Consider the following 18,995-nt stretch of genomic DNA (forward strand, 5'->3'; position numbering starts at 1 on the left):
TAAGGAACTTGGGCAGGCCCTTGGGAGGTTTTGGGGGAGTGGGCGTATTAGGTAGAGGGAACCTCAGGAGCAAAGGCTCAGAGGCAAAAAATGAGTTGAGTTTGGCCACCCAGGTAGTGGTAGGAAAAGAAGCTGGGAAGTCCAAGTCCGGGGGGTGGATGCTGCTTAAATTTGAGGTCTGGCTCAGACACCATCTCCATGAAGCCTGCCTGATTGTTCCAGTCCTTAGGAATTCTCCAGACCATGCCATGCTCTGCCTTGTGCCATGATGGTGGGTCTCTGTGGGTGACTGTGGGCTCTCTGGCCATGGAGACTGGGTCGTGCTCATCTGGGTAAACAAACCTCCCCACTTCCTTGCTGTGTGCCTGACCCCGTGCTTGGTCTATGGACACACGAGTCTGAAGATGCAGGAACGAAGTGGCTGGTCCCATGTTAGGCGCCCTTTCCAGAGGGTGGAAAATCCTACCAATCCTTGAATCTTCACCAAGTCTTTTTATATCTCTTAAATTTTTATTTATTTTATGGCGGTTCCCGTGGCATATGGAAGTTCCCAGGCCAGGGCTTGAATCTGAGCCGCAACTGTGACCTACGCCAAATCCCACTCCTGAATAGACCGGAGCTGCTGCAGTCAGATTCCTTTTTTTTTTTTTTTTTTTTTTTTTTTTTTTGGTCTTTTGTTGTTGTTGTTGTTGCTATTTCTTGGGCCGCTCCCGCGGCATATGGAGGTTCCCAGGCTAGGGGTTGAATCGGAGCTGTAGCCACCGGCCTACGCCAGAGCCACAGCAACACGGGATCCGAGCCGCGTCTGCAACCTACACCACAGCTCACGGCAACGCCGGATCGTTAACCCACTGAGCAAGGGCAGGGATCGAACCCGCAACCTCATGGTTCCTAGTCGGATTCGTTAACCACTGCGCCACGACGGGAACTCCCTGTAGTCAGATTCTTAACCTATTGAGCCACAGTGGAAACTCTTCACCAAGTCTTTTTTTTTTTCTTTTTTTCTTTTGATCCCCATTTTACAAATGAAAGTAAAGTTCAGAGAGGTGAGGTAACCTGCCCAGAGTCGCAGAGCTAGGGAGTGGCCCAGTCAGGATTTGAACCCTGGTCTGTGTGGCATGAAGCATAGGATCATCCCTTGGTGATGCCATCCTGAGAAGATGGGCTGTGAAGGGGCCTGGCACAGGGCTGGCCCACGGAAGGGTGATTCCAAGGGTGGGTTTTCCTTCTCCCTCCACACTGAAATGCAGGGTTGGGCCGCACCATTCACCAGCCATCTGGTACTTTTCTGTGTGTAATTAACACATGTGGATTGAGCTCCTACCACGTGCACTGTTCTAGGCACTGGGGATTCAGTGACTAAAAAGAAATCCCTGTCCTGATATTCTGTGGGGAAGACAGACAGTAAACGAGTGAAAGCTACCGGGTATTGGAAGATTAAAAGCGCACGGAGGGAACACAGCAGAAAAAGGGACCTGGGAAATAGAGGCTGTTGCTGGGAAGGAGAGAGGAGAAGGGATTGCAATTTAAATAAAGTGGCCTGGAAAGGCCTCACCAAGAGGACATGTGTGTGGACTTGAAGGAGGCGAGGGGGTGAGATGTGTGGCTCTCTAGGGAGAGGCCTAGGCAGGAACAGCATGTGCAAAGGTCCTGAGGTGGGTGTGTCTCCGAACTGGCCAGAAGCCCACTGGGTCTGAAGGAAGGGAGCAAGGGGAGGATAGTAGGAGGTGGGGTTGGAGGTAACAGGCCCCCTCTGCCATGGGGCATAAAGGCTGGTGTCTGACTTTTGGCTTGTGTTCTGAGGGAGATGCCAGGGCAGGGGTCTGGTGGAGGGAGGACAAGAGGTGAGCGACCTATGAAACAAGACAGAAGTGGTAGCTAGAGAAGATCCTCTGTCCACTGGCGGCTGAGAGAGAGGCAGCAATAAAGACTGCTGGGCGACAGGAGTGCCGGGGGCCACAGCAGGACAGTCGCCCTCAGGGGCCTCCTGTGCCCCTTGAGGGCAGAGACCTGGGCTCCACCTGGCTCTGCGGCCGAGCTGCTGGATCATCTCAGATCATGCTGAGCCTTATGTGCTCAGCCACGAACTGGAAACAACCATTCTAGTGCTGTCCTGAAGACCCAAGGAACTGAGCTAACTGCTGTGGGAGCTGCAGAGCCTGGAAGGCTTCCTGGAGGAGGGAACCCTGGAGCGAAGCCTTAAAGTCCAAATAGAATTAAGCCTGGTGGAGGGAACGTGTGTGGGGATGCAGGAGGTGGGGGGAGAGCATCCTGGAAGAGGAGCAGCAGGAGCAAAAGCTGGGCCCCGGGGCCGCCAGAAGAGGGTATTGAATGAGCTGAGCCAACCGTCTCTGGGGAGTGGGAAGGCCGGAGGGCCCCTCCCTTCCATCCGGGCTTGGAGGGGTGGTGGTTGTCGGTCCCGCCCCCGCCCCTGCAGCAGCTGGCAGAGCCAGGGCTGTCCCTTCAGCGGATGCATCTTTTTCAGCCACCTCTGGGCTCCCCTGGGCCGGCCCCGCCCCCGGGCTGCGTGGGAGGCGGGGGCGGGACCAGGCGCCCCGGAGCCGCCGGCTGGGCGGCCGCGGAGCAGGTGGAGGCTGGCAGCGGCCCGGCTGCCATGGCTCAGCCTCCGGGCGGAGAGCACCAGGTCCCACCTCTCCCCTCCTGGCCTGCCCGCCATGCCTGCCAGACCTTTGCCTTTGCAGGGGCTCCCGCCTGACCAGCCTCTCCTCCTCCTCTGCTAGGGATCTGGGGGCTGAGCCGTCTGGGGTCCTGGGCCAATGCAGTGCCGGCCCCTCCGGGGCCTGGCGGGAGCCCTCCTCACCCTTCTGTGCATGGGGCTCCTGTCCCTACGGTACCATTCCAGCCTGTCCTCGCAGGGGGTGCGGGAGACCCCCAGGCTGAGCCCGCCAAGCCCTCGGCCCCCTTCTGAGCTGCAGCTGCACGATGTTTTCATCGCCGTCAAGACAACGCGGGCCTTCCACCGCTCCCGCCTGGAGCTGCTGCTCGACACGTGGGTCTCCAGGACCAGGGAACAGGTGACACGCGGGCAACTGTGGGCTGCAGGAGTGGCCCCGGGTGTGAGGGACTCACAGAGACCTTTCCACCGAGCTGGGGTCCCTGGCGGCCTGGAGGGAGAAGCTGCTTGGCCACCTGCCTCGCCTGGGCTGTCTTCCTGCTGCTCCCCTTCCTCCCAGGATGCGGGGCTGCTGTGGCCCTGACTGTGCCCCTCGCTGGCCCCGGAGCCAGATGCTCCTTGGGCCCACTGCTGTTTCTTTCTGGGTAGAGGCTGGGCTCCCTGGTTCCCACATGTCCCTTCTTGGAGGGGTCCCTCTATTGGCTGGTGGTTCTGGCCCAGCCTGGCTTAGGGGCGATAGTGGGTGTCAGGCAGCTGTGGCAGAGGCTTCTGAGAGGTCCCGACTCTGACACGTGCCCGGGCCATGTTGCCTCCAGATGAGCCCTGGGTGCTGTGCTTCTGCCTTGGCCATGAGGGTGGAGCACAGGGGCTGAGCCACCGAGGAGGGGACAGTCTAGGTGCAGCCTGTTTGAGAAGAGAGGTGAGCAGGGCATCTTTTAGGATTCCTGAGTTCCCTGCCCCCACACCTCTGCTGCCCAGGATGTGCCCAGGCGGTGGCACCTCACCTCCTGTGCTCCATTTCCTGTGGGGCAGTTTCCGAGACAGGGCGTGTGCTCCGATGCTGGTGGCGGGGCATTGGTGGGCAAGAGGACGGAGCAGAGGGCTGCCCGGCAAGGGGGACTGTGTGTGTGTGTGTGTGTGTGTGTGTGTGTGCGCGCGTGCTCACATGCAGAGAGCCAGAGTATTAGTGTTGGACATACAATGACAAGGGGCGTGCATGTGACAGGGGTGCATGGCTTATGTCTTTCTGGGGAGGCAGCTCTGTCAACCTGAGTCCCTTCTGGCTCTTCCTCTCCGCCCACCCAGTGTCCCCCTCAAGCAAAGCCAGTGATTTGGGGGTGCTGGGGAGCCATCTCTTGGGGAGGTGGAGGGGCAGAGTCACACAGATGCGCATGCGTGTACACACACACACACACACACACACACACACACACACAAACCCCGTGTCCCCACTTTGGCAGCTGGCTCAGAGGGAGGAAGTGACTGAGCCTTTGGAGGAGGCTGGGGGCTCCTGGAGACCAAGGAGGAGGGGGAGGTGGTGCCTGGAGGAGGCCAGGGCCCCCTGGGGAGGGAAGAGCCCTGCTCTGATTTCCTGGCCCAAAGTCCTAGCACCCTGGATTAACCCTTTCCTTGCCGGGTCCCCAGCACCCCAGGCTCTTCCCTGGGGCTCCGCGCCACTTCTCCTCTTGGGGCGATTCTGGTTCCGCTTGCGGAAGCTGCTGAGCCCGGCCCTCCCCACAGACCTTCCTGTTTATGGTGCCGCGTTGTGTGTACCCGGGAGCGTGGCCTCACGTGGTCTGAGGCCCTTTCCTGTCTTGTCGTGATCACCCTGGTGGTGCCCCGGCTCTGGATGAGGGAACCGAGGCTGAAAGGAGGAAGTGCTTTGCCGGCGTCACCTGAAGGCCTCCTGCTCTACCGAGACCCAGGGTCCCAGAGTTGCCTCCTCACTTGTGCCTCTGGCCTGGGGGTCTGGGCCCAGCAGAATCAGGATGGCGGAGGAGCAGCAAGCTGCTCAATCCCAGATGCTACGCAGGCGGCCTCAGGGGAGTCCCTGCCAGCTGCTCAGCATCGAAGGGACAGCGTATCAGGTGCATCGTCTGTTTAACCCTCACAACGACCCGAGTGCTGGGTACGGATATTCCCATTTTACGGATGAGGACACTAGCAAGGTTAAACAGGAGTGGATGAGTTCACTCAACTGCACACTCCCGCTCCCCCGCCCCTGCCCCTAACGCAAGGGGCAGAGTCTCGAGATCTTGTCTCTGAAGGCAGAGTTGAGAAAGGGAAGAGGAGTTCCCTTCATGGCTCACGAACGCCACTAGGATCCATGAGGGGGTGGGTTCAATCCCTGACCTCGCTCAGGGGGTTAAGGATCCAGCATTGCCATGAATTGTGGTGTAGGTCGCAGACGCGGCTTGGATCCCGCATGGCTGTGGCTGTGGTGTGGGTTGGCAGCTGTAGTTCCGATTTGACTCCTAGCCTGGGAACTTCCCTATGCCACGGATGCAGCCCTAAACAGAAAAAATTAAATTTAATTTTAAAAAAATGGGGGGGGGAGATACTCAAACAGAGGAAAAGGAGAGGAGACAGGGGGACCCCCTATCACCATGCATCTGGCCCCCCTTGGTCTCCACCCTTCGGCTCGTCTCTCCCTGTGACCTTGGCCAAGGCCTTTCCCCCTTCAGCCCTGTTGCCTCATCTGTAGGGAGGGTCTCGGAGCCTCTCTCAGCTCTGCCATCCGGAGCGGGGCTGAGCTGGTTAACTCCAGGGCTGGGCACCCGCCCCAGCTGGTTAAGGGCAGCCGGGTGGCAGGTGGGCCTTTGTGGCAATGGGCTGGGGCTCATGGGAGGCCTTTGTCCCAGGCAAAGGGGGTGGGCTTGGGGGAAGGCACGTTTTGTGATCCAGGGGAGCCTTTCTCTTCCCTGCAGTCCTCGAGGGCAGGGGGAGAGCAGCAAGGGCCCCTCCTCTCCCCTCCCCTGCAGCAGATGGCCCCCAGCCACCCCCTCCCCTGACCCCAGCAGTCTGTCTGTCTCTTTGTTTCCCTGCAAAGTTTTAACCATTGTCGGGGGGCCTCCTTAAACAAATCAAATGCAACCCTCCGCTCAGAGGAAACTCTGCCCATCGCTCTGTGCCAACCTCAGGATTCCGGGGGACCACCAGCCTCATGTGTCCTTCCCAGCCCCCAGGCCCTGCTGGGGACCCCTCCTTGCCCCCTCCCCCCACCACTGATTCATTCACAGGCATTCCCTGGCCCATTTGGCCCAGGCTCCCAACTTGAGAGAATTCCACTATCTAGTGGCTCTTTGGTGGCAAAAGTTTGCCAGGGAGAAGGGCAAGAAAGGTCTGACTTAAGGCTCCCTCGGGGGGCTATGTTGAAAACAGACTTGGGGTGGGGCGGGCAGCACTCGGAGAGCAGGGCGAAGGTGACTGCAGCAAAGGGGCCGGGGGGGGATGAGGGTGGGCTGGACCGGGGCTGGCCGTGAGGGCTGGGGGAGGAGTTGCACCCCAGGTAGTTTGAAAGCTGCGTGGACAGAAGTTGCTGACAGACCGGATATGGGTGTGAGAGAAAGAGAGGAGGCACGGTGACTCCAAAGTGGGCATCCCAGCAAGATGGAGAAGAGCGAGTGGCACCCAGGTCCGGGGGTGCTTGGGTGATCAGTGTTCACATGCTGAGTCTGAGGCCCCCGGGGAAGAAGTCTGGCTGTCGTGGGAGCTGAACGCGGGGAGAGGTCCAGGTCCGTGGGTTCAAATCTTGCCAAGTGCACAGCCCTGGTCCATCACTTAGCCACCATTTTGCCACCTGTGAAGGGGATGGATCATAACACCTGTGTGGTGGCTTATTGAAGTCTGGGGGGCCAGGCAGGCGACAGCTGTGGGTGGGGTGCCTCTCCAACCTGGGAGACGCATAAGGGCCCCTGACACTTGCACAGGGAATTTGTGCGACTGTGAAAGTCGGGACCATCTCCCTAAGCGGTTCGCTGCCCTAGAGTGGGTCTGTCTCCTGACCAAGTGTTTGGGGTTGTGTATGTGTGATTGGGGGGGGGCAAGTGGTACTATATAATGTGTGTGTTGGGGAGGCTTGTCTTTTTCGGTCCGCATCTGCAGCATATGGAGGTTCCTAGGCTAGGGGTCGAATCGGAGCTGCAGCTGCCAGGCACAGCCACAGCCACAGCCACAGCAATGCCAGACCCAAGCTGTGTCTGCAGCCTACGCCACAGCTCTCAGCAACACGGGATCCTTAACCCACTGAGCGAGGCCAGGGATCAAACCAGCATCCTCGTGGATACTAGTCGGGTTCATTACCACTGAGGCACAACGGAGCTCCAAGTGCGTGTGTGTGTTTGAACAAAGTGTGATTCTGCCAAGGGTGTGTGAGTCTGGCAGGGTCCCTGTGGATGCTGGTCTGTTAAGCGGCTGAGTGTGAGACCCTGAAGGGGCTAGTGTACACGCTGAAGTTGTGTGTCTACAAAAACTGGGTTGTGTGTGTTGTATTGGGCCGGGTCGGGAAGCCGAGAAAGTCCTGTGGTCCTAAAGCAGTATGTGACTCTGAGAGGGGTGTGTGTACGTATGGAGGACAGAAGTCAGCTGTGTATGTGTCGCCCTGAACTTGGCTGTGATGGGCTGTGGGCTGGCCTGGGACACCCCTTGCCCGACCCCAGCCCTGACTCCTTTCTCCTTCCTAGACGTTCATCTTCACCGACAGCCTGGATAAAGGCCTCCAGGAAAGACTGGGTAACTCTGGGCGGGGGGCCCGTGGCGGTTGTCAGGGAAAGCTGGGGTGGCTGTCCCCTGGCCTGGGGAGTCCCCAGGGAAACTTTGGCAGATGGGGATGCCCCCTTTGCCCAGGAGGGGAGCAGTCTTCTTCCCTGGAGAGGGGTATGGGTGTGGGGACGGGCTGTGTTGGACAAGGCTCTGAAGACCTGGGTCCCAGCCCGGCCTCCTGTCCATTAGCTCTGGGGTCCTGGACACTTCAGCCCTCCCTGACCTCAGTTTTCCCATGTGTCAAATGGGAGTGGCCAGACTGCTCCAGGCTTTCTGAGGCCCTGCCTTGCTCTGTATTCTCGCCCGCGCAGGGCTGTGGGGAGGAGCTGGCCAGGGGCCCCTGACTTATCCTCGCTTCTCCAGGGTCCCACCTCGTGGTCACCAACTGCTCCGCAGAGCACAGCCACCCAGCCCTGTCCTGCAAGATGGCTGCTGAGTTTGATGCCTTCTTGGCCAGCAGGCTGAGGTGAGTTCACCTTGGTCTCTGGGGGCAGGTGTGAAATTTGCCTCAGGTCAGTTCCTAAACAGGGCTCTGGGTCAAAAAAGCCAAGTCCTCTGGGTTCTGTGAATGCAGTCCTGTAGGGCCTGCTGGGGTCTGTGCAGACCGTCTGGGTTCAAATCCTGCCGTTCACTGCCTTTGCGACCTTGGACAGGTGTCTTCACCTTCCTGAGCCTTGGTCTCCACCTGTGAAGTGGGCACAGCTTCCTCTTGGGCTGACACGAGATGCTGCCCGGCACAGAGCAGGTGCCTTAAATATTAGCCGCCCCCACTCCTTGACTGTTGACTGATTATGGGGTGCAGGGGAGTCTGGCTGGCAGCCCCTTGGGAACCTCTTGAAAGCTCGCTGTCCCCATTCCATCCCCACAGGTGGTTCTGCCATGTGGACGACGACAACTACCTGAACCCGAAGGCGCTGCTGAAGCTGCTAAAAGCCTTCCCGCGCACCCGGGATGTCTACGTGGGCCGGCCCAGCCTGAACCGGCCTATCCACGCCTCTGAGCCGCAGCCGCGCAACCGCACGGTGGGTGCCTCCCCTGCCGCCTCCTTCATGCATTGGCTGCTGGTCCAGGGAGGTGGGGCCTCTAGGGGGCGGGGCCTCTAGGGGGCGGGGCCTCTAGGGGCGGGGCTGTGAAGGGGTCCAGCGGGTGTACTGGGTTTCTGATTTGTCCGCATCCCTGTGCGTTTAGGCAGGGGGCTTCGCCTCTGTCTTCAGTCTCCTACTTTATGGAATGGGGAGATTGAGATGATGCCGGTAAGGCACAGAGACGGGCGCTTAGTAGGACCTCAGCCACTGAGGAGCAGTGGCTCTTGCTCTTCTTCGTCCCCGTCCCCATCCCCAGTGAGCGTGGGGGTGAGCTGAGGCTTCCACCGCAGGGCTCGTAACCACCTGGTATCACCATGCAGTTGTGCAGGTTGTTAAAATGCTGAATCTGCTGGGCCAGGTGGTAATTTGCCTGGGGCCCCTCCACCCTCCCCTCCCAGGCACCCCTTTTCTTTCCAGAAGTCACTAGCCAGCAACTGAGGAGTTGACACCTGGCATAACAGGGTCCCCGACACCAGCTTCAGCTCCAGACGTGAATGAGCAGATTTAGGTCGCCAGATTTAGAAAACAAATAAACAAAAGACCAGAATGCCCTTTTAGTTTGACTTTCAGAGAAATAATGAAAATGTTTTAATCTAAATATGTTGCATGGTTTTCTCCTGCCCCCCAGAACCCACTAGGATTCTGGTGTTTGGGTAGCCCAGACCCCTCGGGCTCTGTTGGCTCCCCTGAACAGGCAAACCAGGGTCCCCCTCTCTAGAGGCAGGGCCTGGCGCAGGAGCTGGGCTCGCTGTGGGGCTGTCGCCTTCCTGGGGTCACCATCTGTTTCACTAGGGAAACCAAGAGCAGGAAACATAAAACCTTAATTATCTGCAGCTAATCAGCCTCTGAGCTCTAATTAAATCCTCCTGGGCCCTGGGGGTGTGTGTGTGAGCGAGCTGATTCCAGGTGAGGCTGGGGTGTGTGTGTGTGTGTCCCCAAGGTGTCCCCCCAGGCTCCCACACCACTTCACTCCCTGCCTAGGGGTTGACAGCTCTGCTCTGGAACCTAAAAAGAAAACAAAAAAGAAAGAAAGAAAGAAAAAGAGATATCAAGGAGCTTGTAGGCCCCAGGGATTCACTGGCCTGTCTGCCCTTCTCTCTTTACTCCATGAGAGGGCTCATTCCCAGGAGGTGGGAGTGGTGAGGCCAGTGCATGTGGCCTGGTGTAAATGGCATCAGAATTATATTTACTGGTGACCCTGTAAAAGCATGTTTTCCTCACAGCGTATAGACCTCAGGGAAGGACTCTGATTGGCTAGCCCAAGTCACGTGCCTGCAGCTAAGCCAATCACTGGGTTAAGAGGTGTGGTCTTTTGATCCATGATTCCTGGGGCACCTACTTGCCTCTGTGACCTATGAGAGCAGGTGCCTCCTTGAACCATGGGGGGAGGTAGAGTCTTTTTTCTGGGGATAGGGGTAAGGTGTACTGGGTGGCCAAACATGGTACACGTCCTCTTGAACTGAAATCCAGCCAGGTTGGGGTCTAATTGGTGTCTCCATCATTCTTTTTTTTTTTTTTTTGCTCTCAAGAACACTAGTACCCCACCTGGAACTGAGGGCTTCCGCTATTTCCACCACCTACACTGCAGCTTTTGGCAATGCCAGGAATCGAACCCAAATCCTCACGGATATTAGTCTGGTTCTTAACCTGCTGAGCCACAATGGGAACTCCTTTCTATCTTTCTTTTTTTCTTTCTTTTTTTTTGTCTTTTTAGGGCTGTACCTGCACCATATGGAAGTTCCCAGGCTAGGGGTCGAATTGGAGCTATAGCTGCTGGCCTATACCACAGCCACAGCAACATGGATCTGAGCCGTGTTTTCAACCTACACCACAGCTCACGGGCAATGCCAGATACTTTACCCACTGATCAAGGCCCAGGATCAATCCTGCATCCTCATGGATACTAGTCAGGCTCATTACCGCTGGGCCATGATGGAAACACCTCCATCATTCTTAATTAAAGGGATGGCCTGGCTGTTGACCTCACACCCAGATTCACCCTGAACTTTGGCCCTCCCCACCTCTCTCCCCAGAGGCTGGTACAGTTCTGGTTCGCCACTGGGGGCGCCGGCTTCTGCATCAACCGCAAACTGGCTTTGAAGATGGCCCCGTGGGCCAGGTAAGCAGAGACCAACAGACAGGTGGGGAGGTTGGGGGATGCGGGGTCAGGTGGTAGCTGGTGCGTGTATGCGAGGCCTTTGCAGCAAGAAAGGCTTGAGAGCAAGCTCAGGAGAAACCACCTCTTGTAGCAGCTGCATCAGGGTTACACAGTGGTGAGCAAGCCACCTGCCACCTTGCCCTTGGGGGTATACTGCCTTGGGCGCTCTGCCACACACAGGCAACCGTGTCATCTTTAGGAGCCTCAGTATGCCCATCTGTAAAATGGACCTGATAACACAATGGCCAGTGGTTGTAAGGGTTAAATGAGAAGGACTTCCCAGCAGACATTTGTTCCTATTTTCAGCCCTTTTCTGACCAGTCACTGCCACAGGGGAGGTGAAGGCCAAGTGGCGGGGCACTTGGGAGGGAATAGGACCTTCTGCTTGGGGGCTGGAGGGAAGGCTTCCTGGAAGGGGTGGCATTTGAGCTGGGGTGGTCCTAGAGGGCCCAAGAATTGGGGGGATCATGGAAAGCGTGGAAGCCTGGGTCGGGGGTACTATTATTCTAGAGGGGATGTGGCAAAGGTCTAGCCTCCCGAGGTCTGACGGGCAAGCTGTTACTTTTGTTAACAGCTGTCACTGTCACTACCTTGAATTGAGGGTTGACTCCGAGCCAGGCCTGTGCTTTGCTAAGAGTGTCACAGTCCCCAGGGAGGAAGGGGTGTTGGCCTTATTTCTCCTTGGCCGAGGAAACTGAGGTTCCGAGGGGTTAAGCAAGGGATTGGTTCAAGGTCAGCCAGGTCTGAGGTCACTCAGGTCCAAGGGTTGCGTGCTTTGCCACCACCCCCGCCTGCCCTACCTTGCCCTGGCTGCGAGGGGTCCTCTGGGGGCCAGATGGCCCCTGACTGGGAGAAGGAAAGCTGTCCTCGGTCCTGTCGACAGCAGGTGTGCACACGTGACCAGGAGAGCTTTTGCTCACCTCTGTGCTCCATTCGTGCGAGTTAGGAAAAGGCCTCCCGCTCTGGACAGGTGCAGCGCCCGGGCATGGCCTGAGGAGGGGAGGGGAGGCTGGCTTTCTGCATCCACTTGGCCCCTTGGTCGGGGGTCCCAGCCTGGCCCCCCAGGGTGTTCAAGGGCTATGTTGTCAGGAGATGTGCCTGCCTGGAACTCCGCTCCTCCCTCCGCCAGCCCTCTCACCCCACCCCTCATTTGGCACCTGGCTGCCTCCAGCTCATCCTATAAGACTCCGTGAAAAAACTGCCACTGCCATGATTAAATAAAAAGCAAAACAAAAGACGGCCACCTCCTCTGGGACTTTGCCTTGCCCTCCCCAGGCCTCGTGCTTCCCTCTGACTTAGCTCCAGTCCACCTCTGAAATGACCTGCTCTTCTGTTTGTCTCCCTCCAGAATGAGGGTGACTGCTGAGGGCAAGGAAGCATTTCTTTCTCATCTCTGTGTCCTCAGCCTCTGTATCATAGTAGCTGGCACAGGGGGTGCTCAAACTCAAGAGGGAATGAATGGGAGTTCCCAGTGTGGCTCATGGGTTAAGAACCAACTAGTATCCATAAGGATGAGGCTTTGATCCCTGGTCTTGCCCAGTGGGTTAAGGATCCAGCGTTGCTGTGAGCAGGCGATGTAGGTCGCAGATGCTGCTCAGATCCCGTGCTGCTGTGGCTGTGGTGTAGGCTGGCAGCTGCAATTCCAATTTGACCCCTGGCCTGGGAACTTCCATATGCCATGGCTGCAGCCCTAAAAAGACCAAAAAAAAAAAAAAAAAGAATGAATGAATGAAAAGAGAGAGAGAAGGATACCTTTAGAAAGGGCTTCGTCTCCATTCCTTCACTTAATGCTCACAACCAGCCCTGGGAGGGCGGGGCCATTATCACGCCCATTTTACAGAAGAGGAAACAGGCTTCCCGAAGGTTTGTGACTTGCACAAGGCCACGTGGGAGGCAGACGCTAGAGCCGAGCCCTGCTCTCCCCGCTGGCCCTGGGCAGCGGGGGAAGAGTCTTCTGGAAGGTGTGGAGGGCCTGGGCCGGTGCCCATAGCATGGTCTGTCCCTCAGTGGCCCCCGCTTCATGGACACATCTGCCCTCATCCGGCTGCCTGACGACTGTACCGTGGGCTACATCGTCGAATGCAAGCTGGGGGGCCACCTGCAGCCCAGCCCCCTCTTCCACTCCCACCTGGAGACCCTGCAGCTGCTGCGGGCTGCCCAGCTCCCGGAGCAGGTGAGCACTGGGGGAGGTGTACGTGTGGGCTCTTCCCTATTGATGGGGAAACTGAGGTCCCGGGTGACAAAGGACCCCCCTTTAGGGCACACAGTGGCTCCGCGCTCTCCACCTCTAATCTTCAAGGGCTGGCATATGTGATGCTCAAATTCTTTGATCTGGTTCCCAAGCGCCAGCTGGAGGGACCTGCCCAGAGGAGATGAGACTCGTCTTGAGGTTCAGACCACACAGTTAGTTCCCTGCCTGCTCCTGCCTTCTCTCCTCTCTTCACCCTTCCGTCCTCCCCACATCCCTCCAACAGCGCCACATCTGCCCTTTTCTTTTCTATGGCTGCCCCGTGGCATATAGAGTTCCTGAGCTAGGGATCAGATCTGAGCTGCAGTTGCAACCTATACTGCAGCTGGGGCAACACAGGATCCTTAACCCTCTGTGCCGGGCCAGGAATTGAACCTGCATCCTGGTGCTGCAGAGATGTCACAGATCCCATTGCACGGCAGCAGGAACTCTGACTCGCCCTTTACCATTTTACTTATGGGCAGCCCCCTCCTTCAAAGCTCACCTGTCTGGAAGTTCCCGTTGTGGCTCAGCAGCAACTAGCCTGACTAGTATCCATGAGGATGTGGGTTCGATCCCTGGCCCTGCTCAGTAGGTTAAGGATTTGGCATTGCCATGAGCTGTGACGTAGGTCACAGACTGGCCTTGGATCCCGGGTGGCTATGGCTGTGGTGTAGGCCGGTAGCCGTAGCTCTGATTTGACTCCTAGATTGGCAACTTCCATATGCCGCAAGTGTGGCCCTAAAAAGCAAAGAAAAACCCCAAAACGAAAAATGCACTCACCTGTCCACTGCTCTATTGCTTTTCCTTCTCATCCGATGTTCCTGGGAAGACCTGGGTCTTCAGCAGGGACACTCAAGTGTAATGTCGGGTGGGGGTGGGGAGTGGGGGCCCGCCCCGTCGGGGCCCCTCCCCCACCTGGCAGGTAGTGACTGCCGAGGTCCAATTGGTGCTGCCACCACCCTCCCACTCACGGGGAGGAGAGGGACTGCCAGGGTCCTACACTGGGTCTCAGGAAACCTCCGTCCAGCGTGCGACTTACTGGGAAGGCGCCTTCCTCTCTTGAGCCTCAGATTCCCGATCTGAAGATGACGGAATTGTTCCAGCCACCCAGACGAACTGGACTCTTGGGGCTCAAGTGGGATTCTGGGAAAATGGAGTGGGGCGGGCTCCTGAGCGGGAACCCTCATTGCTAGTGGTGGAATTTCAGGTGCACAGGCAGCCTTTCTGTGCCCCTCAAAATGCCTGTGTGCCTTCTCTGTTTCTGCCAAGATGCTGCCCCCTTGTGGGGTCCCCAGTGGGATGCCCCCAACCTTCACTCTCTTCTCCGCTTCTCTTGGTGCAGGTCACCCTCAGCTATGGCGTCTTTGAGGGGAAACTCAACGTCATTAAGCTCCACGGCCCCTTCTCCCCTGAGGAGGACCCCTCCAGGTGGGTCAGGGAGCTGAAACGGGGGGATGGGAGGGGAGGGGCCTGAGTTTGGACATCCGAAGATGGGGGAGCTGGAAGTGGAGGAGTGACGTTCAGTCCCCTCTTGGTCACTGGCTTGCTGTGTGACCTAGGGCAGGTGCCTTGCCCTCTCTGGACCTTAGTTGCCCCATTTGTAACACAAGGAGGCTGGGCATCACTGCTCTGAAGGGCTTTCCCAGACCTAATTCTCTGGGATGCTTCAGGAGCCCCTGAGAGGCTGAGCTGTCTTCCCTGAGCAATGGAGATGCTTCCTGGAGGAAACTCAGGCACTCAGGGAATTAAAAAACATCTTTCTGGAGATCCCATTGTGGCTCAGTGGCAACAAACCCAACTAGTATCCATGAGGATGCAGTTTTGAGCCTCAGCCCCACTCAGTGGGTTAGGGATCCGGCATTGCTGTGAGCTGGTGGTGTAGGTCACAGACCCAGCTCGGATCCCGCGTGGCTGTGGCTGTGGTGTAGGTTGCAGACGTGGCTTGGATCTGGTGTTGCTGTGGCTGTGGTGTAGGCTGGCAGCTGCAGCTCTGATTCCACCCCTAACCTGGGAACTTCCATAGGCTGTGGGTGTGGCGCTAAAAAGACAAAGACAAAAAACCCAAAAAACTTTCTTAGGCTCTTTGTTCCTTTGGTGATGCTTTTTTTTGGGTAGAGAGCTGGATGGGGGGCTAAAATGCCACCTGGGCACCTTGTAATTCTGCCCCCAAAACTGGCCCCCGGGGGATTAGGGCTATTCTGCTCAGCCCCCTCCGTCCCAACCCCTGCCCAGATTGCTTAGAGCCTGTGACACAGCCTGTGACTTACTGTGGCAGGGGAACAAGACCTGCTCAAGGAAGCAAAAGAAGCCAGTGGGGCTGGAATGTGGGAGAAGAAAGGCGAGTGGCCTCAAATTCACTTGGGGAGGTGGCAGAGGACACCCCCCCAACCACCTCCATGCCCATTGTAGGCTCTGTCTAGACTTTGGATTTATCAGAAGTGTGTAACCCTTAGGGGAGCCAGCATTCCTGTCCCTTGAGCTTGGAAGAGCTGTCTGTCTGTCTATCCCAAGGCCACTGGGCCAGGGCTGTGTTGAACAAATTGGACATTACAAGGAGACAGAATTTGGCTTAATATAGGGGGGAAAACAGTTCAAATTTCCAAAAGGAAAGGAGCTGCCTTTTAATGGAGTGAGCTCCTCCTCAGTGGAGGTATGCAAGCTACAGCTGTACTGTTAAGAGCTTTAAGAATTGGTGCTAAATTCTCTCAAAGCCCAAAGATTCTAGAATGCAAAGGTTCCTGCCTAATGGAGCTGGAGCCCACTGGGAACTCAGATATGTGTGGTCAGATGGTGTGACCTCAGCTGAGGTCTCTTTGTGGTTTCTGTGGCTTTTTTTATTTGTTAATTTGGCCACACCCGCGGCATGTGGAAGTTCCCGTGCCAGAGATTGAACCCATGTCACCATTGCAAACTGTGTCGCAGCTGTGGCAATGCCAGATCCTTAACCCACTGTGCTCCATGGGAACTTCCTGTCTGGCTTTTAAAGTCTGTATAAACTAGTGGTTCTCAACCAGGGGCCCTTTTGCACGGCCCCCCCAACCCTGGTCAAGGAACAATTGACAACACGTGGGGACATTTTTTTGGCTGCGCCCATGTCATGTGGAAGTTCCTGGGCCAGGGGCTGAACCCGAGTCATAGCAGCGACCTAAGCTGATGCAGTGGCAACACTGGATCCTTAACCCACTGTACTACCAGGGAACTCCATGTGGGGACATTTTTGATTGTTAAGACTTTGGGCGATGCTACTGGTGTTTAATGGGTAGAATTCAGAGATGTTGCTAAACTTCTTACAGTGCACAGGACAGCCCATGCCCCAAGAAAGAATTATCTGCCCCAGGTGGAAAAACCCTGCTCCAAACCATTTCGGCGACGCGGGCTTTCCTAGGCGCCCACGGAGGTGACCGTCTTGTCTGTTTCTGGTCTCGCCACAGGTTTCGCTCCCTCCACTGTCTCCTCTACCCGGAAACTCCCTGGTGCCCACAGCTGGTGGCCCGATGAACCCTGATCCGCTGGGTGAAGGTTGAGCTGAGGCATCTGGTTGTCCTTTGTCGCCCAGGCAGCCTGTCTGTGGCAGGTCCTGTGGGGTGGATGCTCCCTGGCAGAGCCCCTGAGTGGTGGGCAAGCCCAGGATTGGATGGTGGCTGGCGGGGAATGTGTCCCAAGCCCTCAGGAGGTGGCTCGGAACAGGTCAGGGCCAGGTGCACCGGGTGAGGGCCAGGGAGGCCTCAGAGGCTGGGCTGAATTCAACAAGGGTGGGGGTTCTTGAGCTGCTGAGGCTCAGGAGTCCTAACCTTCCAGAGAATTACATGGGCTTCTGGGTGTGGTCCAGTCCCTGCCCTCGGCTCTGGTCTCTCGGTCACTCTCCTGGGGTTAAGCACTGGGCCCCCCACTCCTGGCTTCCTTGGCTGGATCCCGTCCACCGAGGGGTCAGTTGGAATAATGGCAGAATCCAGGGTCTGCGGCTGACCAGTCCCCAGTCCCTGCTCCCCGTCTGATTTTGTGGGGAGCATCAGCATGCCCAGTCCTAGATGATGGAGCAGAATGGGTCCCAGCCAATCACGATAGTCCTTTTGCTCACTTTCCCAGCTTCCCTTGCTCTCAGGGGCTACCACATGGCCCAGCTCTGGCCAGAGGCAGAGCTCTATCTGTTAGTGTGAACTAAGCAAAGCCAACAGAGAGGCTTCTTGGGAAGATCTTGCAGCCCCATACCCTATCTTCCCTCTGTGAATGTGGATGTGATGTCTGGATCTAGGGCAGCCACCTTGCTCCCATGAAGTCAAGGTCAAGACAATCATCCATGGCTGTCCTTTCCAACGTCTGGTTCTGTAAGAATATTAAACCCTTATTTGTTTAAGTCTCTCTCCATTTGGTTGTCTGTTACATGCAGCCAGAGTCGTTCCTGACAAGGGCAGGGTCTTTGATCTGTCTGTCTCTGTGGTGTTGAGTTGGGTTCCTGAGCTAGACAGCCCTGCTCTGCCCTTGCTGTCTGTGGCCTTGGGGAATCCACTTGGTCTCTGTGCTCTGTTTGCCCATTTTATAGATGAGAAAAGGAATATCTCCTTCATGGGTGGAAACGACGCGGGGTTTGTAAAGGGTGCAGCACAGAGCCTGGCACGGAGAAATGAATGGTTTGATGGATGGGGGTGTTAGTGACGCGTGCTGTGTCATGGTGTGTAGGGCGTGTGTGAATGTGCATGGGTGTGTGTGTGCCATGCCCCTTTCTCTGCTTGTCTCTGCACAAGGACGTATGTGGAGTGTATGGCTGTGTTTGTGTCACGCTTCTGTGTGTATGATGCACACGAGTGTGAATATATGCATGCCATGAGCTGCGGCTTGCTGGGGGTGATTCCTCCTTTTATCTGTCCTCGTGGCCTGGGGTCGGGTGGCCAGAGCATCAGGCAAGGCAGACTGGAGCTCAGGGATTCAGCCTCTGGTCTCAGATAAAGGGGCACTTTGATGGCCCAGGGAGAGCTAATTCAATATAAGCGCCCTGAGAATTTCACATCCCAAAGAGGTTGCATGAATGGATGAAAGTGATTGCGGTAAAATTTCAGGCCTGGTGGAGCCTGGGGGGAGGGAGAGGGAGGGAAGGTGTCTTCTCTCTGCCCGCATCATGCCCAGTGATGTTGGAAAGTGGGGGTCACACTGGGGCTCGGGGCTGGAAGGAGGAGGGAGGAGAAGTCCCGAGGGGCTCTGACCCAGGCAGCCAGGGCTGGGGGCTCCTTTGGAGCAGGTGCTCCAGCCTTGGAGGATCTTGTCTCTGCGGCAACTGGGCCGATGGAACCTGAGCGCCGGAGCCTTAGCGCCTTCTTTTCCAAGGAGGAGCCTGAGCAGAGGGGCCACCCCGTGCTGGTCAGGTAGGGAGATTCCTTTCTTTCCGGGCTGACCTCATGCTGGGTTTGTGGGATGGGAGCCCAGTGGGGCGGCCCCTGGGCCCATAGCCCAGTGGGATGATGGCATGCTGGCTCCACAGCCCTGTCCTCTCCCCCGTGTATAGAAGGCTGCCGGCTGGCCTGCTTTTAGAAGCAGCAGCAGATTTGCGGGTTGTTCCCAGATCCAGAGGGTCGGGTGGAGGGAACAGGACTCAGGCCATCTGCTGCCTCCATTGTCCCAGAATAGCTATAGGGCGGGGCGGGGGTGGGAGCAGAGTCAGCAAGGATCAGAATAGGGATGGAGGATGGAGGGAGCCTGGCTTTAACCCTTTGGGGGTCTGTGTGGGGAGGGTGCGAAGCTTCCTGTCAGCTGTGCTCAGATGACCCGGGTGGGCCCCACCAGCCGGGATTGGGAGCGTGGAGGGCAAGGTTAGACACCCTGTCTTGGCCTTGCTGTGCCCCTTGGGCAAGTGTTATGCCCATGTGACAGGTTAGGGAACTGAGGCACAGAGAGGGGGAAGACCCTTGGTCCAGGTCACAAGGCTTTTACGTGCCATGGCCAAGGTCGGAGGCTGCACGTGGTCCTCTCAGTGTGGGTCAACCCTGGAGGGCTGGAGGGCCTCCTTAGCCCTGGGCTCTCCCCTCCTTGCCACCTCTGCCTCTATGCCCTTGAGCAGGGGACCTCACCCTTCACTCACCTCACCTGTAAAGTAGGCACGATGCCTTCCACACCGCCTGCAGGTGCGGTTTGGGG

General features: G+C 57.2%; 1 protein-coding gene across 1 annotated transcript; it reads left to right on the forward strand.

Moving 5' to 3' along the window:
- Positions 2,544–17,223, forward strand: MFNG (MFNG O-fucosylpeptide 3-beta-N-acetylglucosaminyltransferase). The gene is made up of 8 exons (XM_021091517.1): positions 2,544–3,035; positions 7,318–7,366; positions 7,760–7,862; positions 8,265–8,418; positions 10,515–10,600; positions 12,647–12,812; positions 14,212–14,297; positions 16,301–17,223. Exons 1-8 carry the CDS (start codon positions 2,778–2,780, stop codon positions 16,365–16,367), a joined length of 969 nt encoding a protein of 322 aa, XP_020947176.1. The 5' UTR covers positions 2,544–2,777; the 3' UTR covers positions 16,368–17,223.

The sequence above is a fragment of the Sus scrofa genome, chromosome 5, assembly GCF_000003025.6.
Source record: "Sus scrofa isolate TJ Tabasco breed Duroc chromosome 5, Sscrofa11.1, whole genome shotgun sequence".
Lineage (NCBI taxonomy): Eukaryota > Metazoa > Chordata > Mammalia > Artiodactyla > Suidae > Sus > Sus scrofa.